Source organism: Vespula vulgaris, chromosome 6, assembly GCF_905475345.1.
Source record: "Vespula vulgaris chromosome 6, iyVesVulg1.1, whole genome shotgun sequence".
Classification (NCBI taxonomy): Eukaryota; Metazoa; Arthropoda; class Insecta; order Hymenoptera; family Vespidae; genus Vespula; species Vespula vulgaris.
Genome location: NC_066591.1, coordinates 7354186 through 7378673, shown reverse-complemented (window position 1 = coordinate 7378673; position 24488 = coordinate 7354186). Strand labels below are relative to the sequence as shown.

The 24488-nt window shown below is 34.6% G+C and overlaps 3 protein-coding genes across 7 annotated transcripts in view; 2 read left to right on the top strand and 1 right to left on the bottom strand.

Annotated features, from left to right (window-relative positions):
* Nucleotides 1-10536, top strand: part of LOC127064634 (hemicentin-2-like) — a 28423-nt gene extending 17887 nt beyond the window's left edge. For all 3 annotated transcript variants that reach the window (XM_050995970.1, XM_050995971.1, XM_050995973.1), the window contains 8 exons: nt 2182-2526; nt 3260-3574; nt 3784-3935; nt 4037-4181; nt 4543-4836; nt 5070-5459; nt 6785-7096; nt 9384-10536. In XM_050995970.1, coding sequence (XP_050851927.1) covers nt 2182-2526; nt 3260-3574; nt 3784-3935; nt 4037-4181; nt 4543-4836; nt 5070-5459; nt 6785-7096; nt 9384-9985 — 2555 coding nt within the window. In that variant the 3' untranslated portion in view covers nt 9986-10536. The remainder of the gene's footprint in view (nt 1-2181; nt 2527-3259; nt 3575-3783; nt 3936-4036; nt 4182-4542; nt 4837-5069; nt 5460-6784; nt 7097-9383) is intronic.
* Nucleotides 10537-11205: 669 nt separating this feature from the next.
* LOC127064652 (uncharacterized) lies at nt 11206-14894 on the top strand. 2 transcript variants are annotated; one of them, XM_050996019.1, is made up of 3 exons: nt 11206-11418; nt 12184-12349; nt 14560-14894. In XM_050996019.1, exons 2-3 carry the CDS (start codon nt 12277-12279, stop codon nt 14799-14801), a joined length of 315 nt encoding a protein of 104 aa, XP_050851976.1. In that variant the 5' UTR covers nt 11206-11418; nt 12184-12276; the 3' UTR covers nt 14802-14894. The 2 variants fall into 2 exon arrangements, with proteins under 2 accessions (XP_050851976.1, XP_050851975.1); XM_050996018.1 differs by having other exon boundaries at nt 14557-14894.
* A 3378-nt stretch (nt 14895-18272) lies between these two features.
* Nucleotides 18273-20480, bottom strand: LOC127064644 (caspase-1-like). 2 transcript variants are annotated; one of them, XM_050996003.1, is made up of 4 exons: nt 20295-20480; nt 19359-19573; nt 18660-19028; nt 18273-18570 (listed from the first exon to the last, which is right to left on the bottom strand). In XM_050996003.1, the coding sequence occupies exons 1-4, from the start codon at nt 20348-20350 to the stop codon at nt 18494-18496; spliced, it is 717 nt and encodes a 238-aa protein (XP_050851960.1). In that variant the 5' UTR covers nt 20351-20480; the 3' UTR covers nt 18273-18493. The 2 variants fall into 2 exon arrangements, with proteins under 2 accessions (XP_050851960.1, XP_050851959.1); XM_050996002.1 differs by having other exon boundaries at nt 18273-18586; nt 20295-20477.
* Between the last annotated feature and the right edge of the window lie 4008 nt (nt 20481-24488).

Here is a 24488-nt window from a genome sequence, read left to right as displayed (position 1 = left end):
TTTAACGTTTCATTTATTTCTTTAAATTAATATTTGTTCGTTTTTCTTTTTTTTTCCTTTCATTTATACAAAATTGCACGATTTAACCATAATTGCTTTTTATATAATTTCGTTATTGTTATTTCCATCGTTGATTTTGATAATAGCTTAATTGATCCATTTGCTTCCTGGTCGGACTCGCACCGTCATGTTTGCTATTTGCAAATGAGCTTGCAAGCACGTCGGCTCGTTATTTTAGATCGTCTAGAGGGAATAAAACTTATGATAAAGGGACGCTTATTCACACGTTATTATGTATTATATTTTAATTCTTATAGAACTAATTGTAACGAGCGTCATTCGTGAATTCGGATTATGGATTCGCCTAATATACAGTACACTTGAAACGCTAACAAGCGATTATATCTGACGACATGAACGATGATTATACGCATATAGATATACTAGCGAAGATAGTGTCTGTGTGTGTGCGCTCGTGTCTGGTATGTGTGTAAGCAAGTACAAAGCGATCATAGATCTAAATTACAGACAGTGTTAACAAATCCATTATTATTATATTTGCTATTTTAAATAGCTCATTATAATATAGAGTAGACATGATTTGATGGTTTATTTTTCGTTTATTGTTAGTATTTCTTTAGAAATAAATAATAAGATATAGCTGCATACATATAATATTTAATATAGAATATGAAAGATAATGGAGCTGTATGTTTACTCTTTGTTAAACAACATTGTTAAAAATATTAATAACAAATCGATACGTTTCTCTTATTATAAGAACGAATTTAATTATTGTTAAAACGAGATGATAAAACTAAGAAAATGATATTCTCGGTTGATGTATTTGCAGTTTAGGTCGCGTGAAAATGTATTTCAGGGTCTTTAAAATGACGGGGAAGAACATAAGAACGATAGAAATGAATGGGAGTTAAGGAGAAGGGAAATTAAAGTCGCAAGCTCGTAGTCGAGTCGCTAACGACTGGCCTCGTAACGACTGTCGCGAAACGCGTGTTTCTTCTCAGTAACGTGAATTATACCGATATTATTAACATTGCCATAGAGTCGCTCGGGAAATGTTGTTCTGCTGCTCGTAAAATAACAATGGATGATAGAGGTAGCCGTAGCGAAAGGAAATAACCTTCGTGTGTTATGCAGATAAAAAGTTGGATCGATTCTGAAATGAAATGTATCTATAGAGTGTTTTATTGATTAGGTGTCTGAACGTTGTCTATTAATCTTCGGAAACAAGAAATTTCATCAAATATTTTTATTTGTCTTCTTGAGCGATAGTTTTTGACGGATTTATGTATTCTGGAAAAAAACTCAAGTTGATTGTTTATCGAAGGATAATTGCAAATATGCAAATAGGAGTTGAGAAATGTTCTTTCTCATATCTTTGTTTTTAGTAAGAAATGATACTTTGTAAAATTTGCTTCTTTTGCTTATTTTTTTTTTAAATTTATTTATTAATAGAACACGTTTCTATGGTAATTTAACATACAATGCAGCAGATACACCGAATACAGATAAGTTGACTGGAGTTTCAACAATTTGCAGTTAAGTCGTACGACTCGCACTAGAGGAATTGACTAAAACTAGAAATTTGCGGTTGCGGCAAGAAAATCTACGGTGTCTTTGCAAACGTTGCGCGAACGACCAAAGAGATATCGGCTCCGTGTCTTCGCTTTGGTCTGGCTCTAACGAAGTAACTCAGCTACGTGCCTTGTTTTTCAAGACTACTACTAACAGCCTTTACCACGTGATTCCTTACTTTCTTACGAATTTGATCGTTTCCCTAGCTCAAAAGAGATAGTCGAATTAAATAGCAAGTAAAAACTTTAATGTCTTTGTCGTTTACTTTGTTCGCTGACGTAAATACTCATTTAAAATAAATCAACGAGATGTTTCAAGTGTAAAAATTACATTCTATGACTTTCTTTGAATAATAACAAATGTTAATTATTAATATGACATCTTAACAAGACACAAAGACATTTCTATTAAAGTTTATTACTTCGAATGTCAAAATGACAGTTTTGACCTAGTCTAGAAAAAGACGTAATTAAAGAATAAAGACGAAGGAGTAAATTGTAGACGTTTTCCAATATTAAGAAATATTAAATCCTTCGAGAACGACTTAAAGGAATGAGAAAAGTTACGAGCCATTCGATTTTCCAGTTCCCGTATTAGACATAACGGCGGTGGCCGGTTTCAAAGCGCAAATACCTTGCGATATCGAGCCACCGACGAAAGACGAGATGGTTATCATGGTCTTTTGGTACAAAGACGGGAAGGAAGGCGAGCCAATATACAGTGTGGATGCCCGCGGTAGAGCCGTAGGTCAAGCAAAGCTTTGGTCGGATCCATATGTATTTGGGGAAAGAGCGACTATGAGGACAAACGTGGTGCCAGCTGAACTCGAGATCGATCCTTTGCAATCGACCGATGGAGGAGTATATACATGTAGAGTGGACTTTAAGGATAGCCCAACGAAGAATCAGAAGATCAACCTCACCGTTATAGGTGAGCTTAATCGATCCTGTCCTTATCACTTCCTTCCCACTTTTCTTCCAATTTTCTTTTTCATACAATGTAGGTCAAGTGTTTTGTTATTCTTTGTGGAAATTACAAACTCATTACTCAAGAATTCGAAAAGCCCGCGAAATTTCAAATATTTCGTAGAAGCGTAGGAAAGTTTAGAAGAAGTAGTCTATTTAACTGGAAGAAGGAAAGTTGCTAAGTCGAATGGATCTCATTAATGAAGCGTAAAAGAGAACGAAGACGGGTCATCGCGTAACGAGTTTGACTAGCTTTCGGTTGGCGAAGGGCAACGCGATTTCGAATTAATTAATCGAACGCAGTAACCGTTCAACAGGTGTTGACCTCATCTGCGGCTAGCCGCATTTTCATTTTCTCGATTGGATCAGTCAAAGAGATGGCTAACTTTCCTTTCTAGTTTTATTAAAACGTTGAACCAACCAATGTGATTATGAATCGAAGTAGTTATTTGATGATTTCTCATTGTTGGTTAAACTTTAGTTTTTCATTTCAACACACTTTCTCTCTTTCTCTCTCTCTCTCTCTCTTCAATTTAATTGATTTATATTGTATTTCTATTTTGATTATATACCCGTGAGTTTAAAAGCGTTTACATAAAATGGTTCTGTAATTCTTCGTTAACCTGCTAGTTCCATGAAAAAATATTTTTGTGAACCTGACTGGGCGATTAATCGTTGACTTTTTCATCGAACAATAGTGCCACCAAAGAAACCGGTGATCTACACCGGCTCGAGTAAAGTTTTGGCGAAGATATTACAACCCTTCAACGAGGGTAGCGAAATGTCGCTATTGTGCGAGGTGATCGGAGGCACGCCCCCACCAAAGGTCACTTGGTATTTTGAAGGAAAATTACTCGATGATACGTACACGTTAGAGCATGGAGATGCTACTATAAATCGTTTGGATGTGTCGCGAGTTACAAGGGATTTTCTAAGGGCTAGACTGATTTGCAGGGCGAGTAATACGCAACTTATGTCACCGTTAACATCCGAGATTATTCTCGACGTTAATCGTGAGTTTTTCAGTATTTCGATTATATATTTAAGTGTCCTCTAGTTTGTAGAACGTAAAAATGAATGATTTTCAAGATTTTTTATTTCTTTTCTATTTTTTTTTCTATTTTTTTTTTTTTTTAATTTAATTTGATACTTTCGGTTTCTGCAGACTAGAATATCATTTTGAGAGACGAGTCGACGTATCCGAATTCTTTTCTTATTTTAGTTAAACCATTAATGGTAAATATAACAAATAAACGAAATCACATATCCGCATTAAGAACGTACGAAATAGAATGTGCGAGTTCTGGTTCAAGACCCGAAGCCATTATAACTTGGTGGAAAGGGACGCATCAAGTGAAGCATATGGCTAGAAATGTGAGTGCAATTGCTATTAAAGTGCTACGTGAAATATCAGATGTTATCTATATCGAATATTGTTACGTCTTTTACGAGCATAGATACTGAGTTCTTCATAGTTTGCAGATAGTCCGAACATAACGAGAAGTGTGCTGAGTTATGTTCCTACGATCGAGGACGAAGGAAAGTATTTGACTTGTCGTGCCGAAAACCCTGTTGTACCTGACAGTGCCTTGGAAGATAAATGGCGATTGCTCGTTCATTGTAAGTGAAAATAGATCGATCATTAAATGAAAATTCTTATAATTATCAATGGTAAGGAATATTATTACGTCGCTATTAATTTATATTATTTTTATTACTATTACTATTACTAATATTATTATTGCTATTATTATATTTTTATAACACTTTAGTATGAGCATATTTTATATGTTCTCTTTTTTCTTTCATTCGACATAAGAGTGCTAACGAAAAGGATTAAAAAAACTGTTCATGGGCGAAAATGATTCATATGTGTATAGAATGAAATTGAGTGGCTCATAAGATTGTTTCACGCGAGGAGAAAATATTTGTGGGACATCGGAGTTCAGTGGGATCGATTTATCGCGTTTGCGGCTTACAGACGCTCCAGTGGTCACGATCAAATTGGGCTCGAGTTTGCGGGCGAACGATATAAACGAGGGTGACGACGTCTACTTCGAGTGCGACGTCCTGGCCAATCCAAAAGCTTACAAGTTGGCCTGGTTCAAGGACGGCAAGGAATTGCATCAGAACGCGACAGCCGGGATCATACTTCCTGGTGGTAGTTCTTTGGTTTTGCAGAGTGTAACTAGAAGTTCGGCTGGCGAATATTCGTGTATGGCTACTAATCTCGAGGGAAAATCTACAAGTAGGCCAGTTACGCTAGAAATAATGTGTAAGTTGTTTATTTAACAAAAGTATAAGCAATGAAAATTTAACGTCGGGATTTTTACATATACAAATTGATGTTTTTATATTTAACACCTTTTGTATAATAATATTTGAAATGAGAATATATGTAGGTAGGGAAGAGGGTTGGGACGATTTCAACGACACTTATTCTGATTATTATTAATGATTGTTAATTCGATCGATCTAATTAAAGATGAAAAAATGATTTGTTGTCAGATGCCCCAATTTGCAAAGAAGGCTCATCAACACAAGTGGTAGGCGCGTTGAAGCACGAGACGATATCTCTCGTTTGCGGTGTACAATCGAAACCACCTCCTACGACCTTTCAATGGACGTTCAACAACTCCGGCGAACTGATGAACGTGCCGGCGAACCGATTCACGCAGGTCAAACCGTTGAGCCTCGTCACGAGCCATTGGCACGGCTCCAGAATGAATTACACGCCGTCGAACGACATGGACTATGGGACGATAGCTTGCTGGGCGAGAAATCGTATAGGGCTGCAGAAAACGCCCTGTCTTTTTCAGATCATTGTAGCTGGGAAGCCATATCCACTGCAGAATTGTACAGCCGTACAATCGACCGGACCCTTCTCCTATCGAATGGGTAAGCGACCTGCTCTATCTTCCTATCGTGTTGGCTACTAAGCCAAGTTTACATAAATCGATATTCTTTCTTACATGCTAGCGATTAAAAATTGTTATTACTTTCTTTTTTTTTTAGCAGTACAGTTAAACATTCACGGTTAATTGGCTAGCTGTATTATCTTTCATGGCCTCTTTTTAATTTTCCATTCACCCTCTACAACACTGTTTATGAATATGAATTGAATAGGTAAATTATGAATTAAGGTACTTCATCAACAGGCCTTTTAATCTTTAACAAAAATCCGTGCTAATTTGAGTTAATTTGAAAAGTAGGTAATGCCTCTAAAAGTGTTTAGCATTAAAACGGGTATCGCGAGTGAATTCTCTTGGAATTTGTCTCTTAGGGCGTCTATTAAAGACGATAGGGTAGTTTAGCCAGTGAAAAACGCAAACAGTCGACCGAGAAATGTCTTTTCTCTTTTTCTTCTCTCTATTTCTCTGTATTTCTGCTGCTGCCACGTCACGTCGAAAGAAACGGTCGCACATCACTGACGTTTTTTCCGTAGAGTCAGCAGCGTTGTGTACGCTGCCGTTGTCGGATGAAAGAGCTGCCGCTCTGCTTGGAAGGGGAGCAGCTAAGTGCTGAGAAACAAGTGTTCGGATTTCGACGGCACAGCATTTTGCAATGTAGGTCAGGTGCTACCGGTTTCGTAACTTCGACCACCTCGCGATGTTCCCTCTTGTTTCTTTACTCCCGAAGGATAAATACTTTTTAATAGTTTTGACGAATGCGCTTCCGGGAATGACGGGATTCACTCTTTTCTTCTTTTTTTTTGTCGTACTATCTTCGAGATCGTACGGGAGGACAAGAAGAAAGAGAAAAAGAAGAGAAAGAGAAAAAAGTCGTTAACGTCGATTTACACCTTTCTATCGAACGATAGTGAAGGAGAAACGTGTCTTTTCGAGAGTTTAAAAAGTATCCAGCATGAACACAGCGATATCGCTAGACTTTATCAAGTTCCATTTGGATTTTTATCGGATTTTAGGATTTTATATCATATAAAAAGGATGGACGATATAAAAGCGATAGACTAGAGAAAAAGACCTTTCGTATGTCTTTCGAAAATGATAAATGATCATTCTAAATAAATGAGTTATTCGTTTCGTTGTTCATAGATACCGATTAATCCGTATAATCAAAGTTCTAATTTTCATCTCATTACTTTTGAGTTCACTTCATTAACGTAAATTAGTCCATTTCGTTTTTGCCGTGATTAAACTGCAAGAGTTTTGTTGTCTCATGAGAATCGTCCGTGTAGATAAGCACGCGTCTATGTAAAACAGGACACGAAGACTTTAAAGCTACCGACCCGAGGGACGCCGATTGGTTGATCGTCAGATGCTCCGAGGGATTCGACGGTGGTCTGCCGTTGACTAATTACGAGTTGGAGGTTTACAGCGAGGATAACGTTTATCATGTAAATACTATTTACCTGAATCACACGGATAGATCGACCGGTCCGGTTTTTGAGGTATCAGGCTTGGAACCAGGATGCAATTATAGACTACATCTTTATGCCGTAAATGCAAAAGGTCGAAGCGATCCCGTTGTTCTTGAACCTGTTAGTCTCAAAGGAGTCGCCATGTATACAACAGGTGAGAAAAAAAAACAAACTTGAACCCTTTTCTATCAATTATTTCCAACCTTTCCGATCCTTCCAATAATGCAATTTTTTTTTAACGGCATAGAAAGACAGATAAAAGATTTATATCTTTTATCATAAAACAAAGAGAGATTTTTGGATTACAATTACAAAGACCTCTACCTTAGTGAGTTAAATGATGTATTCGAAAGTGACGTTTGTTAAGCTTTCTTCCAAGAAAAGACGATCATAATTGACAAATTTTTATTTAAAATCAATCGGTAATAATATCTCTGCATTGACATACAATAATTTTTTGTAAGAAATCAAAGTAATGTAATCAATTACTCGAATATATACCTTGCTTTAAGATTTTTATCGATCATTTGTCTTTTTCTGTAATATTTATTTTTCATATTTCACATATAAAGATTGACGTCGCTCCATAATTTTTTGATAACTGAGATTACAAATGACGTGTATAAGTAAAATATATTTTTGGACTCCTGTAGAGAAGCTGCTCCTTATTACATATATGTATGAACAATTTTATTCATCGTCAGGGTCTTTTAAAAAGTTGACAGGGAGCAACGTTATCGATAAAGTATGAAATATTATCTATCTTCTGATATTAACATAAAGTTACAATTAGAAGATTGCATAAATTGTCGTCGATATCTTAATTATATGATCATGTCTGATAATCGAGTATTCGAGTTTTGATAAATAACATTACAGAATATCAGGAAGAATATCGCCATTAATTTCCATTCAAATAATTAAAAAATTTCTTCTGTTGTGAATGGCGAACGTTAACAAATCATTTTAATAAGAAATAATAAGCATATTGTTGGAAGAAGAGAAAAAAAAGGACGTCAAGTCGTGCGTCGCTTGTAGCAACAGGATCGAGAACGTCCTTCAACGTTCTTGTTTACTTTTGTTACTATTATACTCGTTTCCCTTTCTTCTCTCTTCTTTCTCTTTCTCATTACGTGGAAGAGTAATAGTAGAGAGGTAGAAGAGAGAAAGAAAGAATTTTTCTTTCTTTTTTCTCCTCTCACGCGAGCCTCCTTCGGCAGCATCCATCGTAAGGCCTGAATTAAAATCGCATAAACGAGCCGAGTAGCTCTCCTCATTCTCGGCCGCATTTATCGTCTTTAATTTCCATCCTCATGCGTAATTCATGTCTGTTACGCGGTACGATTCTGTTTTATGAGAAGGTACGCGTGTGCGAGCTCTTCTTTCAAGAGCATTTCGAGCCTCTTCCTGCTCGTTTTGCGTTGTCGATTGAATCGTGGCTTACTACCAATTGTGATCTTTTTTTTTTCTTTTAAATAGCCATAGAACTAGTCAACGTGTAGTATGTGTTCAACGTAAGCAATATGACGTAAAATGGTATTAACGATTACATTAATTGATATACTTTCAAATTTTTTATATGAAAGAATACAGAGATGAAATTTTTATTAGAATATTATTAAGGGGAATACAACGATATGAAATAGATAAGTATATTTAACATTCGAAAAGCCATCTTTTTCCGTATTCTCAAAAAGAATTCTTTTTCGGTGGACATCGCGTATGTATAAACGAACGTATATATTTTTCATAGGTAGGTACATACATACATAGAAGTAGGTAAACACGTAGGGATTCTTTAGAAGAGGCTAACAAGCCACAGCGTTTTCTGAATTCCAAAGAGGTCATCGTTCTCCGCGAACCGGTTCTCCGTTTCCTCTTAATCTTCGCTTCCGGAATCTACCTGCGTTTTCTTCGTGATCCAATAACAGAGAGAAAAAGCGAATTCCGCTTACCGGACACGTCTGTCCGAGATCGGCAAGCGTTCGGACGAGAGAACCCTCTTTCTTCCTTTTCTTCTCCACCCCTTTCCTTTCTTCCTTCCTCCCTTTCGATAAGAAGAACGATCCTTTCGAAGACGAGCCAATCTTAGCTCGCAGACTTTGCTTCGATTACGCTGCAGTCTTTTCCTCGCGACTCGTCGTGGGTACAAATTAGTCACCAGTTTGATTTTTCGATTTCTCTTAGAGTCAATTCAAGAAAATCGTTTGACGAAGGAGAAGAAGAAAAGGAAGAAGGGAAAAGAAGAAGAAAAGAGAATTTGAACGAACCTTTCTAATCAACGTTAACTAAATATTCCTTAAATCTATAATATTTTCTTTCTTTCTTTCTTTCGTTTTTCTTGTCTTTTTTGTGTGAATCCCTCTACGTTATTTACCAAACATCTATCTCAACACAATATTCGATATGACCTAGGCTATTATTGATTTAATTCTTCCAAGGTCGTGGAACGTCCGAAGAAACTACAGATTACAGTCTATTGGTGGCTTGCTTCGCCGGTGGTATAACCGCGGTCTGCATCCTTATTGTTGGAATAACTTTGACTCTCTATCGTCGAAATCATCCGATGCAAGGTATAAAGACATTAACAGAAGTGGTTCAATATGAAAGTAAAGATAATCGAATGCTAGCAACAACTAATACAATGCCCGGTGTGGCCGCTGCTATGATGACGAGTACTACCAGTAAGGATATAAGGGATGAGTTTAAAGAACGTAGTAGTGGCATGCCGACAGAATTACCCGACGACGATCCGGACTTGATACCAAACAAGCTCCTAGAGCAACGACCCGACATTTTCCAGCCAAACTATGCGCCAAGTGGAGCGAACAGAACGAAAGACTTCGGATGCCTCGAGGAGCTTGATTTTCCCTCGCCATCCTCGGTTCTACACGCGAAGGATTCCTGGATCTACCCGAACGGTTATGTTGAGAGAGGAGGATCCGAAAGGAGTCTTAGTCCAGCTCGACCTAGCACGTTACCCGTTCATCGTACCCATGATATCTATACGAGGAGTCTTCGTGTTCAGGAAAGTTGTATATAAATGATCGACTAAAAATAGAAAGAGAGAGAGAGAGAGAGAGAGAGAGAGAGAGAGAGAGAGAGAGGGAGAGAGTGAATGAATCAGTCTGCGTGCGCATGTCTGTATGGTAGAACCATTTTGACTATTTCAATCCTCGTACCATACGTCGTTCACTCGACGTTTGTACATAGAGACAATAAATATCGCTAAGGTTCACTGTCCTATCCTTTTTATCGCGTCTTTCTTCCGATGCCCTGTTTCTTCTTCAGTCCTTCCTTTAGAGTTTAGGATAATTGTTAAAAGAAGCTAATGTCACTTCCCGAAGAATCGCGTTTGTAAATAGACAATAAATCTTTCGTCGTTTAAGATTCCTCGTATTATAATCTCTTTGATTTTCGATTTTTTGAAACACGTTTCCGTATTGTCCTCTCAATACAGAAAGTTAAAAGGCAGTTTATTGGATTCTTAAGGTTACGACTGGTGTCACATTCGTCTTTCGTTTCATTTGTCAGCTCCTCGAGAGTTTATGTAAACGTTTGTATATATGGATAATAAATCTCGTTGTGTAATAATTTTCTAGAATCCAGTTTTAATTACCCCGGCGTATTGAATCGAATGGTAAATTTGGACTGTTTCATTATTACTTTGAAACATGAATATGAAAGCTTATCTATCATTAGATATTTGAAATATTTTTTCCCTTTTTTTTTTTTTTATTTTTATTATTATATTTACTTAAATTTGTAATGGACCAAAAACGATCTCTGAGCGTATTTTCAGTTCGAAAATTAATTACATTTTTGTGGTAAATTGTTGATTTCGAATTTGATTTCGAAATCAAATATAGGGATTTCTATATCAAACGAATTAATTTTACTAACTTTAAATATTTTTATAATTCATTTTACATTTACATTTGATTATGATTTACAGTGGATATTATAACGTATTTCATTTCAAACGAAATTGTAAATATTAATCCTTTAAAATACTTATATAAAATAAATTTTGATATGAAACGAGAATCACATGAAATGATCATTTCGAGAATCAAACTGGCCACCAAAATCCGTGACGTTGCGAAGGTACATCCGATCAAGAAATTCCGTCGTCGGAAACATTTTTTGCGAGTAGTCGTTGATTTTCAGCGAACGGTTTGTTCGCCGACGGATTCGCCGATAAGCCGCTTATCGTCGTTTCGACGCTCGAAAGGTCCACGTCGATAGTCGCATTGGTGAGTCGGCCGAGAGCCGACTGGACGTCAAACGGCCTTCGCACGACGAAAACGACGGAAACGTCGTGGCTGGGAGCTTTCTCGCGTGCAAACACACTGTGTTGTCCAGTCCGATAAATCACATCGTTAGGACAACGGCTGTTTCAACCCATCGAATTTCTCCTTTTGCTTGCAACGGAAATAACCTAGTAGCAAGCCAAAGGGTCTTATAGGGAAAGGAGTATGTACTTGCTTCTAATAACAAGAAAGAAAAACGAATCTGTTTAAACAGATTTAAGATTGATTATTATTGCGATATCATTTCTTATTATACTCACGATTCGATTCATTTTGTTATTCGTTAAGTTTTAATTTCTTTTTAATTCTGTCTGATTGCCAACAGTCATTGTATGTAATTTAATTGCATTCACTTAGTTGTGTATTGTATATTTTTATCGCATGCAATACGTTAAATACAATATTCACGTCGATCTAAATTTTAAGATCATTTTTTTAACGCTATTAACTACTTTTAACACTATTCTAATCTTCATATAAGCTGTCGTTTTTGTCCTCAAAGAAAGTACTTAGTAATATTTCATAAATATTCTTTTTAGTTCTTTTAGTTCTCTCTACAAAATCTCTTGTCAATGTATGAAAGGACAAAATTTGTTTCTTTATGTAGGCTTGAATGAATTTTTGAACGATCATTGAGATAATTTGAACGAATATATATAACTATCGTAACTATTTGGGTTCGCGAATGATTTTAATCCTATTAGGAGATCTATTTTATATTTCCAAGTACAGTTTTACGAGACAAACTTAATAGCAACCCTATAATTATTAAGATGAGTGTGTAATTGAATTTTTCATGGAAATTCATACATGTCACTATGAGTAATATAGTAATATTTTTTACTTTTAAACAAGTAATATTTCTTACGCGATAAGAATATTCCTCAGGTAACATTGAAACTATTCCATTCATTTATTTTTATTATAGCAACCGGCATGGCTGTTTGTACGATTCTTCAAAATTATTTGTGCGAGATGTTGAACGACTCGAAAGTAAAAGATATTTTTCGTTAAAATCAAGATGCGTCGAAAGATACCTCCAGAGCGTTACAACAACATTAAGAAGATTTCGTCGAAATCGAAAAACAACGCGGGTAAGTATGAAATATTTATTAATCGATATTTACTAACCTAAACTTTGTCAATGTTTTTAACGTAATAATTAATTGTGTCATTGTGTAATATGTATATTACAATTATAATTCAATTTCGAAGAAAAGAAGTATAGAGTTTTGATAGACTTCGAGCTGCAATATTAATTTTCTCATAAATTTTGTGACTCATTTAACGTTTATTAAAAATGTAAGGAAAGTCGTTAGTCTCTTTTAGTATTTTAAAGAACTACCTTTGAGAAGGAAAAATTCAACGAGATTTCTAGTAAGAAGAATTTGATATAGGATGATAAGGATGGGCTGGTATTATCTAAAAAAACAAGAAAAGAATATTAAAAAGAATTAAAAGTATTAAAAAGTTGGAAAAAATAAGAAATTAAACGAATTAAAGAATTAACAAAATCAAGAAAAAGAAAAAAGGACCTAGAGGTGCCTATTCCGTTGAGATTTAGCTTTCTTTTTATTTTTTTCTCGGTGAGTACTCTTTTCGTCATCGAGCTGCAACGAAAATGTATAGAAGATTATTTTTTGAGGAAAATGGTGGTTCCACGAGAAGTGTGGTAGTGAAGAATCATCACGAGCATTTGTAAAAGACAAATTGCTTAGCGCACTTTACGAGATGAGCTACATCAACATCAGGCCGATAAAAGACCATCGAGTATCTACAAAGATATGAAATGTTAGCGTAGTGACGTCGTTCAAAACTTTTTCTTTTATAGATAGGTGAATCACATCTCTGCTGTGAAATTGAATTTTACAAAATTTTATAAGTTTAGAAGAACGGTGGAACGGTTATGGAAACGTAATTATTTTTTATTATATATATATATATATATATATATATATATATATATATCTTCACAAATTAATCCATTATTAATATATTTTAAAGAGAAGTAATTTTCTTTTGTATTATATCATAGCACGTCGTCGTTTTATATTTCGAATTAAAAGTAAATTGATGAAAACTCAGAGATAACGTCTACGTATAGACTGTCATTCTGTCTAAACGTCTACATGTAGACAGAATGAGAAGATGATTTTTTTCATCATACGAAGTAAAGTAAAAAGAAAAGATATCGTCAAGCGTTTCCACAGTTTTTTGTTTCTCTCTCTTTCGTTACGTTTCACTTTAACCAAGGAGATTTGTATCTATCGAAACCTTTTTCGTAATTTTGCTTTGAAACATTTCCTATATTTCTTTTTTTACAATTCTTTTATGTATCTTCTCTTCGTTGCATTGGCAAATTTATGAAGGAGAAATGAAAGTACATGTACAATGACACAGTCAATTCGTGAGATATTTCAAAGATTTATATACTTACTGTATTAGTTATGATCGAGATATTAGTTTTTAACTTTTCGAAACTTAGAGAACACATATTTAATAAATCTTTGTATTTTATTGTATAATCACGTGATTGAAAAAAATTAAAATATGAAATATTCTATCAATTATTAATATACTATACTATACAGAATGATTCAATAACACTTTGTATTATATTACATTAAAGATAGAGAGAGAGAGAAAGAGAGAGAAAGGGAAAGAGAGAGAGAGAACTAAAAGACTGAATCTAATCGAAGAGGTAATAAAACTTGAAGTAATTATATTTAGAAAATTCACAACTAGTTTCATTGATAGATCGAAAGAAGAGAACGTAGTAATTCGTAATGATTGAACTTTTTGAATGATGTATTTGATGAAAAAATTTTTGTTTATAAATGATATGCTTTTGAACGTGATCATATTCGAGGATTTATCGAAATTTTCAAAATTTATGTAAAATTTTTTAAATATCATGTAATATGAAGAATGTTTGATGGGGAAGAGAATATCAATCGAAAAAATTCGATTCGAATTTGAATTAGAAGAAAAAAGAGAACAAGGGATCTTTTCTACCGGATCAAAATGAATTAAAGATTTTGATAATAATTAGATTATGAAAGAGATTAGCTTCATTAAATATATTAGTGGTACTATTAGAAATAAAAATGAAGGATAGTTTTAATTGAGTTAATCGATTTATATAAAAATATTGCAAACATTGTAATATATTTTCTATTGTAAATAATTAGTTACATATATATTTCTTTTTTGCCTGATTGTAGTATTTTTAATAATTCGATTATTAGTTTTATGTTACTGAACGAAGTATAATTCTATTTTTTTGTTCTCTTTGACATAGCAGTAGATGGAAATTACGTTTTATCAAGAAGGGCTCAAGCCGCATTATTAGCCGTTGTTGAGGGAATTCTTGATGAATCATTGGAAGACGCGAAAAACTTGGCTATTATGTCTGGTAAGAACTGCGTGACCTACGAGGAAATGGAAAAGGCCTTGAAGAGGCTTTGCTTACGATTGAACGATCATATCGTTATCGCTAAGAACAAATATGATTTTTGTATAACTGCACATGAATCATCCGATTAATTGATTCTCAACGATACTCTTTTATCATTGATCCATCATATTGATTCATTTATATTGTATTTGTTTTTCGATTGAAAACAATTAAAAATGTTATATTCTTCTACAAAACACGTAATTCTTTTCTTCAAATCATATATAGGAAGATACATATGCAATATTTTCGACTTGTTTTATATACATTTTTCATGTATATGTATGCGTATATATTGAAGGATTTTACAGCGACGTATTACAACAATCAACTATAATAGATTTTCAAGTTAGGAAAGCTTTGGTACGGAGAGTAAACTGAACGTAACGAATGTTTTTTCTCTCTCTCTCTCTCTCTTTCTCTATCTATCTTTTGAATTTTAGGATTTAAAGCGGATTTTCGATCGCAATGGATGACATTGCTGCGGTCCGACGATACAAAGCCTTACTGTTACAACTGGCTGTCATTCTCGTTCTTTTTGAATTGTTCGTTTTATACCGAGTGTCTCATTTTAAATAATACGGCCAAATATCTCCGATCTTATCTATTTTATAAACAAATGTTTCGAATAAAAGTTGTTAGATTTTAAAGGTAAAAGGTAATATTTATTGCAGCTATTTCATAGAGGTCGCAGTTATAACAATTTTTTTTTTAATGGAAATCAATATTTTAAATCTAACAAAAGTTGTAGAGAATATTAATATGAATCAAACGAGCGCCTGCAGTGTATCTTTTAGATAAACGACTATATAGATAGAAAGTTTTCAGACATATATGAAAAAAATTACTTTCTCAAATGCTTTCTTTTCGTCATCTTAGTTACTTATGGATTAAATAAAAAATAGGTAGTATATAATAAGATGAAAAATATTGGTGAATATAATGAGAATGTGTAGATTTTTCTTAATTGTTTGATAATGTATTGTCCGTGTGTATGAATGTGTGTATGATCGTAATTTGCATTGGAAAAGATATTACAAATGAAAAATATAGTCAGAAAAATATTAAAAAAAATACTTTCCACGAATGGAAAGTATTTTACAGCGACGTATTACAAAAATCAACTACGATAGATTTTTAAGTTAGGAAGGGATTTGGTACAAAGAGTAAACTGAACGTAATGAATTTCTCTCTCTCTCTCTCTCTCTCTCTCTTTCTCTCTCTCTTTCCCGTTTTCTCTATCTATGTTATCTTGTTTTGTAGATAAAGAAAGTTTGCTTTATAAAACTAACATAATTCGATGTGCATTTTATTTCGAATATTACTTATCGATATCGACGTTCGTAAGAGATCCATTGTAGATATAATATATAAAGGGCGTTAAACAATTTAGAATTTAGAAATATAGGGTAGACATTAATTTGAATTAAAAACGTCTGATCAATATTGTTCGAAAAATTGCTTTTACAAAATTACAAGAAATTTTTAGCGTTTGTGTTTCTAGTAGCTCAATTGTTTATATTCATCTTTATTTTGTATTCATCATTAGTGTTTCTGTATTCATTTTTTAAGTATCAATTAGAATTATATTGATATTTTTAGTTTGTATCTTAAATGTTAGAAAATACTGAGAAATTATTACCAGATTTTTATAAATGTTTAGATGATAATCTTTTCAAATTGTCTTATAGGATTTTTCTTTAACCAAATAAGTCTATTAGATATAGTTTGTTCTACATATCTATTAGATACGTTGATCATAAATTTGTAGATAGTTACGTAATTTTTACTGTAATTCAATGGTTTTATTTGCGGGTTGAAAGTTTGTAGTTCTTATTTCTAGGTACAAGTCGGGAGTGTTTTATGCAATCGCTATAAAGAAAAACATTTGCTAGCTATAACTTTTGATAGAAATGGTATTTGTCAATTCTCTTTGAAGTTCTGTATATGACATATTCTATACGTGTATGTGTGAATGAGCGCACGCGTGCGCGCATATGAGTATATATATATCTGTGTGCGTGTAAACTTTTTTCGACTATAGTAACAAATTTTCAAAACCAAATCTAACAAAGTTTTATACGCAGGCTATCTAACATAGTGAAAATTCGTGTATACAATTTTCGAGTAAATTGTCGAAAAATTTTCAAAATGGTGTCTACTTTATTATAAACATTTTAATGTTAAATATTCATGAAATGGCCGAATGGATTTTATCGATATTTTACAAGAAACATTTTTGGAATGCGAAGATGTTTTATTTTTAATTTCGAATAAATTACTTGATTACATTCAAAAATAAAAAATTTTGTAATAAATATTTTAATATTAAAATATGAAGAATATTGGTGGACGTACCTAATGCATAAAAACGAGTATAAAAGCAGTAGGATCTCTTCAGCCTTTGAAGATGCGAAAATGTGAAGTTTTTTCACTGTGGTTCAGGGGGCGTAGTTTTCTGGCCTGACCGGATGCCGGAGGCTGCTTTATGTGTGTGTGTGTGTGTATGTATGTTTGTATGTATCTATATATGTATGTATGTATACACATATGTAAAGTATACTATCAGATGGATACAATCAATGGTTTACATATATAGAAATAGAAACGCGAATGGAAACATTTTTCCCATATAGCCACGTGAAAGAATGGAGCAAACAAAAAGAAAAAAGGGACGGACGACGATAATCAATCGAAAAATGATTTTGGACGATGAAACGTAACCGTGTGTACCATGCTATAAATCTTCGAACCTACCGATTAAACAGATACCGCTGACCGTCCATACTAAAGCACGAATACCCAACTATTTTCAGAAACGTGGAGTACAAAATATATCGGCGTTTTAGGTAAAACGAACATATCTATAGTTCTTCCTTTTTAATCGATCCAAGCGAATGTGATTGCAATTGTTAACAAAAAGGAGTTTAGATAAATTTTGAAGAATTTAAATTGTTAAAAAATATAATATTGTAATTGTTTGAAATAACAAATCAAAAAGTTCGATTGGAATTTAAATAATTATTACGTATTAACATTTTTTAAATTTTCTTTTTTATGTGAACGTGTATATTCAAATGTATTATCTCCATATAAAGAATTATATATTTCGAATAAGATCGAACTTATCGTGCAGGAGAACAGTTTAAATTGGTATATTTTCGTTTTGCTTTTTTTTTACACCGTGAAATAATAAGTTTATGAAATAGTTGGAATTCTGAATAGAACCAAAAGATTCGAGTAGGAAAAAAGTAAGCCGTGTCATGGCAACGAAAGAATAGTACTAACAATAAGAATAGTCTCCTTGAATCTAAACGAAGGAAAAACTCACTCCCGTCTGTTCGCTTACAGCCCAAGGCTCTGCTATTATGGAACGGCCAACTATTGTGTAGTTTGTGGTAACCAAGAGGACATTTTTCTTTCTTTCTCTCTCTCTCTCTCTTTCTCTTTTTTTATCTTTTTCTTTGATTATATAAACAAATTTATTTTTGGGTTTTGTTGTTTAATCTAAAACTATTTGTACTCGAAAGTATGAATTATTAAATGATCTAACACTAATGTATGTTATAAAATCTGGTTTATTATTTCCCGAAAATAGCTACATATCAATCTAATTGTAAATTCACAGGTACATCTTCGGCTTCTTCAGGAAAAAAGTACAATTGTTTGACTAACGTATGTATGATACATGGTATTTGAAGTTTATCATCAATTTCTGGCTTCATTGGTGAGAAAGATACGTATTTCACTGCAACTTGTTGGGCGACGAAAGTGAGTAAAGTCAATAAGTCGTACTTTCTTCCATATTGTTGAAATATCGAGTAAAGTTCTTCGATATACCACGATCCTTTATTTCTTCTAAATGAACAATGACCTAATTGATAAAATATTTAATTTATTTTTAATAAAGATTAATAATTATGATCTACCAAGTTATAATCGCTTACCTGCTGTGGTTGCATATCCGATTAAGAAATCTGGTTCACCTGGTGTAAGAAATATTTCTAATTCTTCCTGAGTATATCTGAGAAGCTTTACGTCAGTCATAGTATTGTATTTTGGTAATGACTGATATTGAAAATACGTTTGATTCGGACTCTTCAAAAGGATACCAGAATCAGTTTCATCACCTCGGCAAGCTTGTATAAAGAATAGTTTCGGTTTTCCTTCGAGAGAGGGACAATTCGTTTTTGTAAATTTAGACCAAAATTCATGGACTTTATATGGCTCATCGTATGACTGCAGTATGCCTGGATCACCATGTGACATTACAACGATTGCAAGACAATCATTATCAGAATGATCCATGTCTGAAACTGTAGAAAGAAGTGATTTGATTATTCGAATTAAAATAAATGGAGTATTTTTAATCGGCATGAAATGAAGCTCAATTTTTAAGACTCAATATGTTAAGACACAGTTTATATACGTTTATTACGTAATTCGCACGTATTTTTTATTCGCATCTCTTATAAGATATATCATTATGATTCATATCTCTTCTTATCGATACAGTGTACCTTCAAGTTAGATATTTTACTTATCGTTCAAATATGAAATTTTTAGATACGGTATGTGTACATACAGTGATCAAATAAAAATATATCTAAATAAAATTTATTATTCAGTTTATCTAGTAAGATTACCTTCAGACAATATTTTGAATATTTGCTGCTTTCTACGATCCTTATAAATCTTTACCTCGAAACCTAACTCTTTTAATAAAGATTCCATTCGATTGCAATCTACATCGTTTCCTATTCGTGGTTCGTAAGGCCCTAGGAATATAGTGTGAGAAAATATAATAGCCAAGCCACGATTTTTACCATTCATAGGGTAGAATTTCCTTATGTGGATTTTGCTGTTTCAAAATATTGAGAATCTCGTTAATTATAAGTAAAACTTCGTTTAATATACATGATAGAGCCTTCATTATCCGAATACGCACTATTCAAATATATGCGAATGTTCTACTAATCGAACATTTTATTATCCAAACTGTATATTATCTCCAATTACAACAATGTAAACGGACAGTGCTGTGATATTTTTAGATTTCAGCGTAAATTTCAATATGAAAGATATAAATAAACTTTAATTTGAAAAAATTTAATTTGAAGCTGATGTTAAATAGTGCATGCTATAACATCGAGATATAAACACCTTAATGCCAACTATTAAAATGAAAAATTATAGAAATTTGAAAGCTATATTGCAGTATTATATAAAATACTAGGACGTAGAGAGTGCGATAAAATCGACGTCATAGAGTGACTACGAAGTGCTAAAAACTATAAAGAGAAGATTATTATTAACAATATTTTAAATACTAAATATTGAAATAGTAGAGGAGTGCACTGAAAGTAAAAATGAAGATATTTTCTCACTTTGAAACGTATCAGGCACTAGAAAAAAGTCTTCGATGGTTTTAAGCTAAGAAAAGTCTGTATTCCATTATCAGAAAATTCCATTATCTGAACGGTATTATCATCCTATTATTAGTTCGTATAATGAAGGTTCTATTATAATTAAAATTATTTTTTAGTCTTTTCAAATATCGAAATCGATAAATTTAATCTCACCTAGGATCGGATCCGCACAAATCTGAACCCTCGTCTAATTCGTCGTAGATATTCATTTTGCAGATACGTAAAAGAGAGGGAGAGAGAGAGAGAGAGGGAGAAATAGAGAGAAATAAAGAATAAATGACGATGAAAACAAGTTGCTTTTATAGTTTCTATGTAACGACTACACTTTACGATAACTTCTCATGCTTTACGGTTATTCAATTATCGCTCGAAACGGCTTATCTATCTACTCCGATTATAACCGATTAAAACCGATTACGTCCGAACTTCATAGTCTTCCTTCGTCATGCGTTTACACGTTCTAATATTGTAAGTTGTAAAGTACATTTTGTTACTCGCGAATAATAATATCTTGTTAATCCTAAATTTAATATTTCTCGACTAAATTAACTAATCTTTGCAAGAATGTAGATTTATTTGCTAGAATGCTCTATTTATTTCATAAATCAGATAGTAGAGAAATTGTAAAAAAAAGTGAGGATAATAAAATGGATAAAAATTAAAAGAAAAATTTTGGAATATGTAAGTTTGGATTACAAAGAGAGAGAGAGAGAGAGAGAGAGAGAGAGAGAGAGAGAGAGAGAGAGAGAGAGAGAAAGAGAGAGAAGTTTGGATTAGAGAAAGAGATAAAGAGAAAAGGAGAAGGAGAGAGAGAGAGAGAGAGAGAGAGAAAGAGAGAAAAAGAAGTGTGCATCTCGAAATGGACGCACAGTAATGTCATCCTTATGCCGCATGCATAATGCAGTGAGACACATGCAAAAATGCTCGCTTGTAGAGAAGACGGTACGGTGTGTCTTTGCCTTTACAATGCGGTCAACAGTTTTCCAGCCGGACATACCACAGCGATGAAATTAAAACGAAAGCGGAAATACACGTAAAACGCGTAGACGAGACGTCTGCCTGTCTGCGTTCTTTCTCGGTCGAGCACACTTGCAAACTCACTACTGGTAAACTCGTGGTTGAGAGATGATATATCTTAAGATACTTTTTTCTCTTTTTTTCCTTTTATCGAATAGAAATGGATGATCATAAATTATTTAATGTATTCCATATATCGGTGATAATAAAAAAAAAGGAAGAGAAAAAATGGAATACTACGTTATTAATGGTTTCGTTTTTATTCTCTACAATTTAACTTTATTTCGTATTAACAATTAATGAATAAATTGTCGATATAAGTTCAGCGTATACGACATTCGTGATCCAATCTTTCATTTTATTCGTCGATTCGATGAATAGTATAAGAAGAATGGGAATTGCGTGTCTAGTCCTGTCCCTAGAGAAGAGGAAAGAACGAATAGTCGACGTTGTATCGTAGATAGTAGCTTAAAGAGTGCTTCAAGAAGCGAGCTACGAGGTAAGCCTGCTTTACTTGGTGATAGTCGAACGTGCTGCTCGACCGTCCACTTCTTAGGATCACGTATCCTCGATGGCTCACGTCCACGACTTACAGTTTCCACACGATCGCCAGGGTATCCCAGATATGGCTAGCCTCTTCTCACTGAAAGCAACGATCTTCGAAGTTTAAAGGTCCAACCCTGTAGCATCCCATTCTTTCTCTCTCAGCAACGCGAAATCGCTCTCGCGTATTTCCTGGAATTTCAATTCGACCGATTCGCGATTCATGTCGATAATCGGTACTCAGGGAAACGTTTGGAGTATTGGAAAACCGCTTGTCTAGACTTCCGACTGAATGTTTTCGTATTAGTATTGCTATTTTTTTTTCCTCTATATCGACGATACCGATATTTTTCAAACGATAAATGTAGAAAGACTACGTTTATTTATCTGAAAATTCGAAACATTTGAAATGAATGGAAGAATAGTGAAAACAAGAATGCACATAGATCTTTTCATAAATTCTACGAAATAATGAAAGAATTCGCTAAAAAGAGTAATTTTGAAGGGGAATAATATCCAATTAATCAGATAACACAGTTTACCCTGTGTAATATTCACATGCTCGCTTAGGCAGCAACATGTTTCAAAGAGCCTCGTCACTCGTATATTTCACAGTGAGAGATATTTTCCTGTAGTGAGTTGTCCTTTTGAAGATATAAGAAGCACGAAACTAGGTACGCATTCTACTACGTCCTCATTTCCTTTGTTACTCGGAAAATTATGAATTTGCATCCAGTGCATTTCAATGCGAAAATCTTTCTCTTATATTATTCAATATTATAACGTTCTTATTAGAGTCACAACGGGGACGTACTTTGATCGTTTTAATTTAATTACTATATTTTGGTATAACATTACGTAATCTCGACGATTACAAAAATAATTGAATTCAAGCAGAAACTTCTATATTTGTCGGTATTATTAAAGAGCAAGCAGACGTTACTATCACCAATTTTGCAATACATATGTCCTACATAGAAACGGATTAGCACGAATGGTTTTTGGATGCGGCAAACGCATAATGACGCTCGCCGGTACGGTTCATTTAGTCGCGGTAACGATTTCACGGATCTCCGTGGCACATCACAGCGTAATGCTTTTAGCGACGGACGGTAAACTCTTTATTTCCGCGTGATATACGAGCGGATTCCACTGTTCTCCGAGAGGATTAAACGAGCTGGCTCGACTGCGTCGTCAATGGACTTCGTTTCGAGAGTCCTTTCATTATCCTGGGAAGAGGAGGTGAGTCGTTGAGGTAGTGGTAGTGGTGACGGTGCTAGTAGTGGTAGTAGTTGTAGTAGTGGTGGTAGTGACGGTACTATCGTTGAAAGAGGTGAAGAGAAGAGATAGAAGGAAGACGGGACGATCGGCAAAGGGTGGAAGGAGAAAGAGTAGAATCGACGAGCTGAGAGAGAAAGGACGAAAAGAGCAGACAACCGGGTGGAAAAACGAAGAGAGTAAGTGCGAGAGGGAGAATGAGACAGATAGACGCAGACAGAAAGAGAGACAGAGAGAAAGAGATAGATAGATAGATAGAGGGAGAGAGAGGCAGGGAAAGAGTGAAAGAGAGATGGAGAGGGAGAGGGTTGGAGGGATGGGTGGGCATTAGAAGAAACAAAAGGGGTATTTTCGTCGCGGTGAGAGGAACCCAAATGGAGAGAAGCGGACTTTTCTCTTCTCGTACTACTCCCTACCTACTCTTCTCCCACCCTTCCACATATCCTTTCGCCTAGCCTAACCCTTTATGTCTGCGGTCTCCAAGGATTAATGTCGCGCGGCACACTGCCAAAAATAGAATGGCTGACCCGCCGAATATACCTACCCGACTTTAAAACGTGACCATCGGCTCGCGTGAACGATAATAATGTCTGAATACGTAGCTTTCGGATTTGACGAGTCGAAAAAAAGTTTGATAAATGAAAAACTTTTTTAGAGAAATATTGTAATTATTAATCATTAACCTTGATATTATTTTTACAAGCATTTCAATATTTTTCTTATTTCTTCTAAATGATCGTATAACCGGAAGATTTCGACGTGAGTTTGGAACAATAAACGGTGACACAGTGGTTCGCTCGTAAACCATCATCCCCGTCGTCTCGTGTAAACGTCCTGACGTCGCTTTTAGCTGTCGTGCACGTGTCTGGCCGTGCGAAATAAAGTGTAGGTACGCGTTTGCTCCTCTCACTCTTTTCTCCTCTTCTCTACTCACGCCCTTCCCGCGTAAATATTTAGAGGCGTTTTCCCTGTAGGGAGAAAAAAAAGAGTAACGGAGGAAACGCTGTCAGCAAGGTAGAACGGTGGTTGCGACGCTACCTCTCTCCCTCTCTCTCTCTCTCTCTCTCTCTCTTTCTTTCGGGGGTTGGATCCCAACGAACACGTGTGCACGACACGTTGGCCTGCCTGCTCTCATGCATTCATTATTTTCTCGTCGGCGAGGACAAGGACGAAGAGGAGGATACTGACGAGGAGGAAGAGAACGACGATGGTGGCCGTTTGGGCCGCGTGCGATGCTTCTAAATTATTTTAAACCGTTGTACGTACTGGCACGATATAACGGAGACACATATCCGAGCCGAGTCCGATGGCGGACTCGCGAGCATTAAAAAATGTGCGCGCAGGTGTCGTCGGAGGATATATGGTTGGCCCTGTCAAAACCACAGGAGCGGAGGCAAGCGAGTTCTCTAGCAACGTGTTCCACGACCTATGTCTTTACAATATAGTATTTGCTTGTGTATTTATGTAAGCGCATGATATATTTACATGTAATTTGATAGATTAATAAGA

Coding starts and splice junctions, on each gene's coding strand:
- LOC127064644 (XM_050996002.1), bottom strand. CDS start 20,350: ATGAATATCTACGACGAATTAGACGAGGGTTCAGATTTGTGCGGATCC. Junction 19,574..20,294: donor TTGTGCGGATCCGATCCTAG/GTGAGATTAAAT, acceptor ATTTTGAAACAG/CAAAATCCACATAAGGAAAT. Junction 18,587..18,659: donor CGGATATGCAACCACAGCAG/GTAAGCGATTAT, acceptor TTTATCAATTAG/GTCATTGTTCATTTAGAAGA.
- LOC127064652 (XM_050996018.1), top strand. CDS start 12,277: ATGCGTCGAAAGATACCTCCAGAGCGTTACAACAACATTAAGAAGATT. Junction 12,350..14,556: donor GAAATCGAAAAACAACGCGG/GTAAGTATGAAA, acceptor TCTTTGACATAG/CAGTAGATGGAAATTACGTT.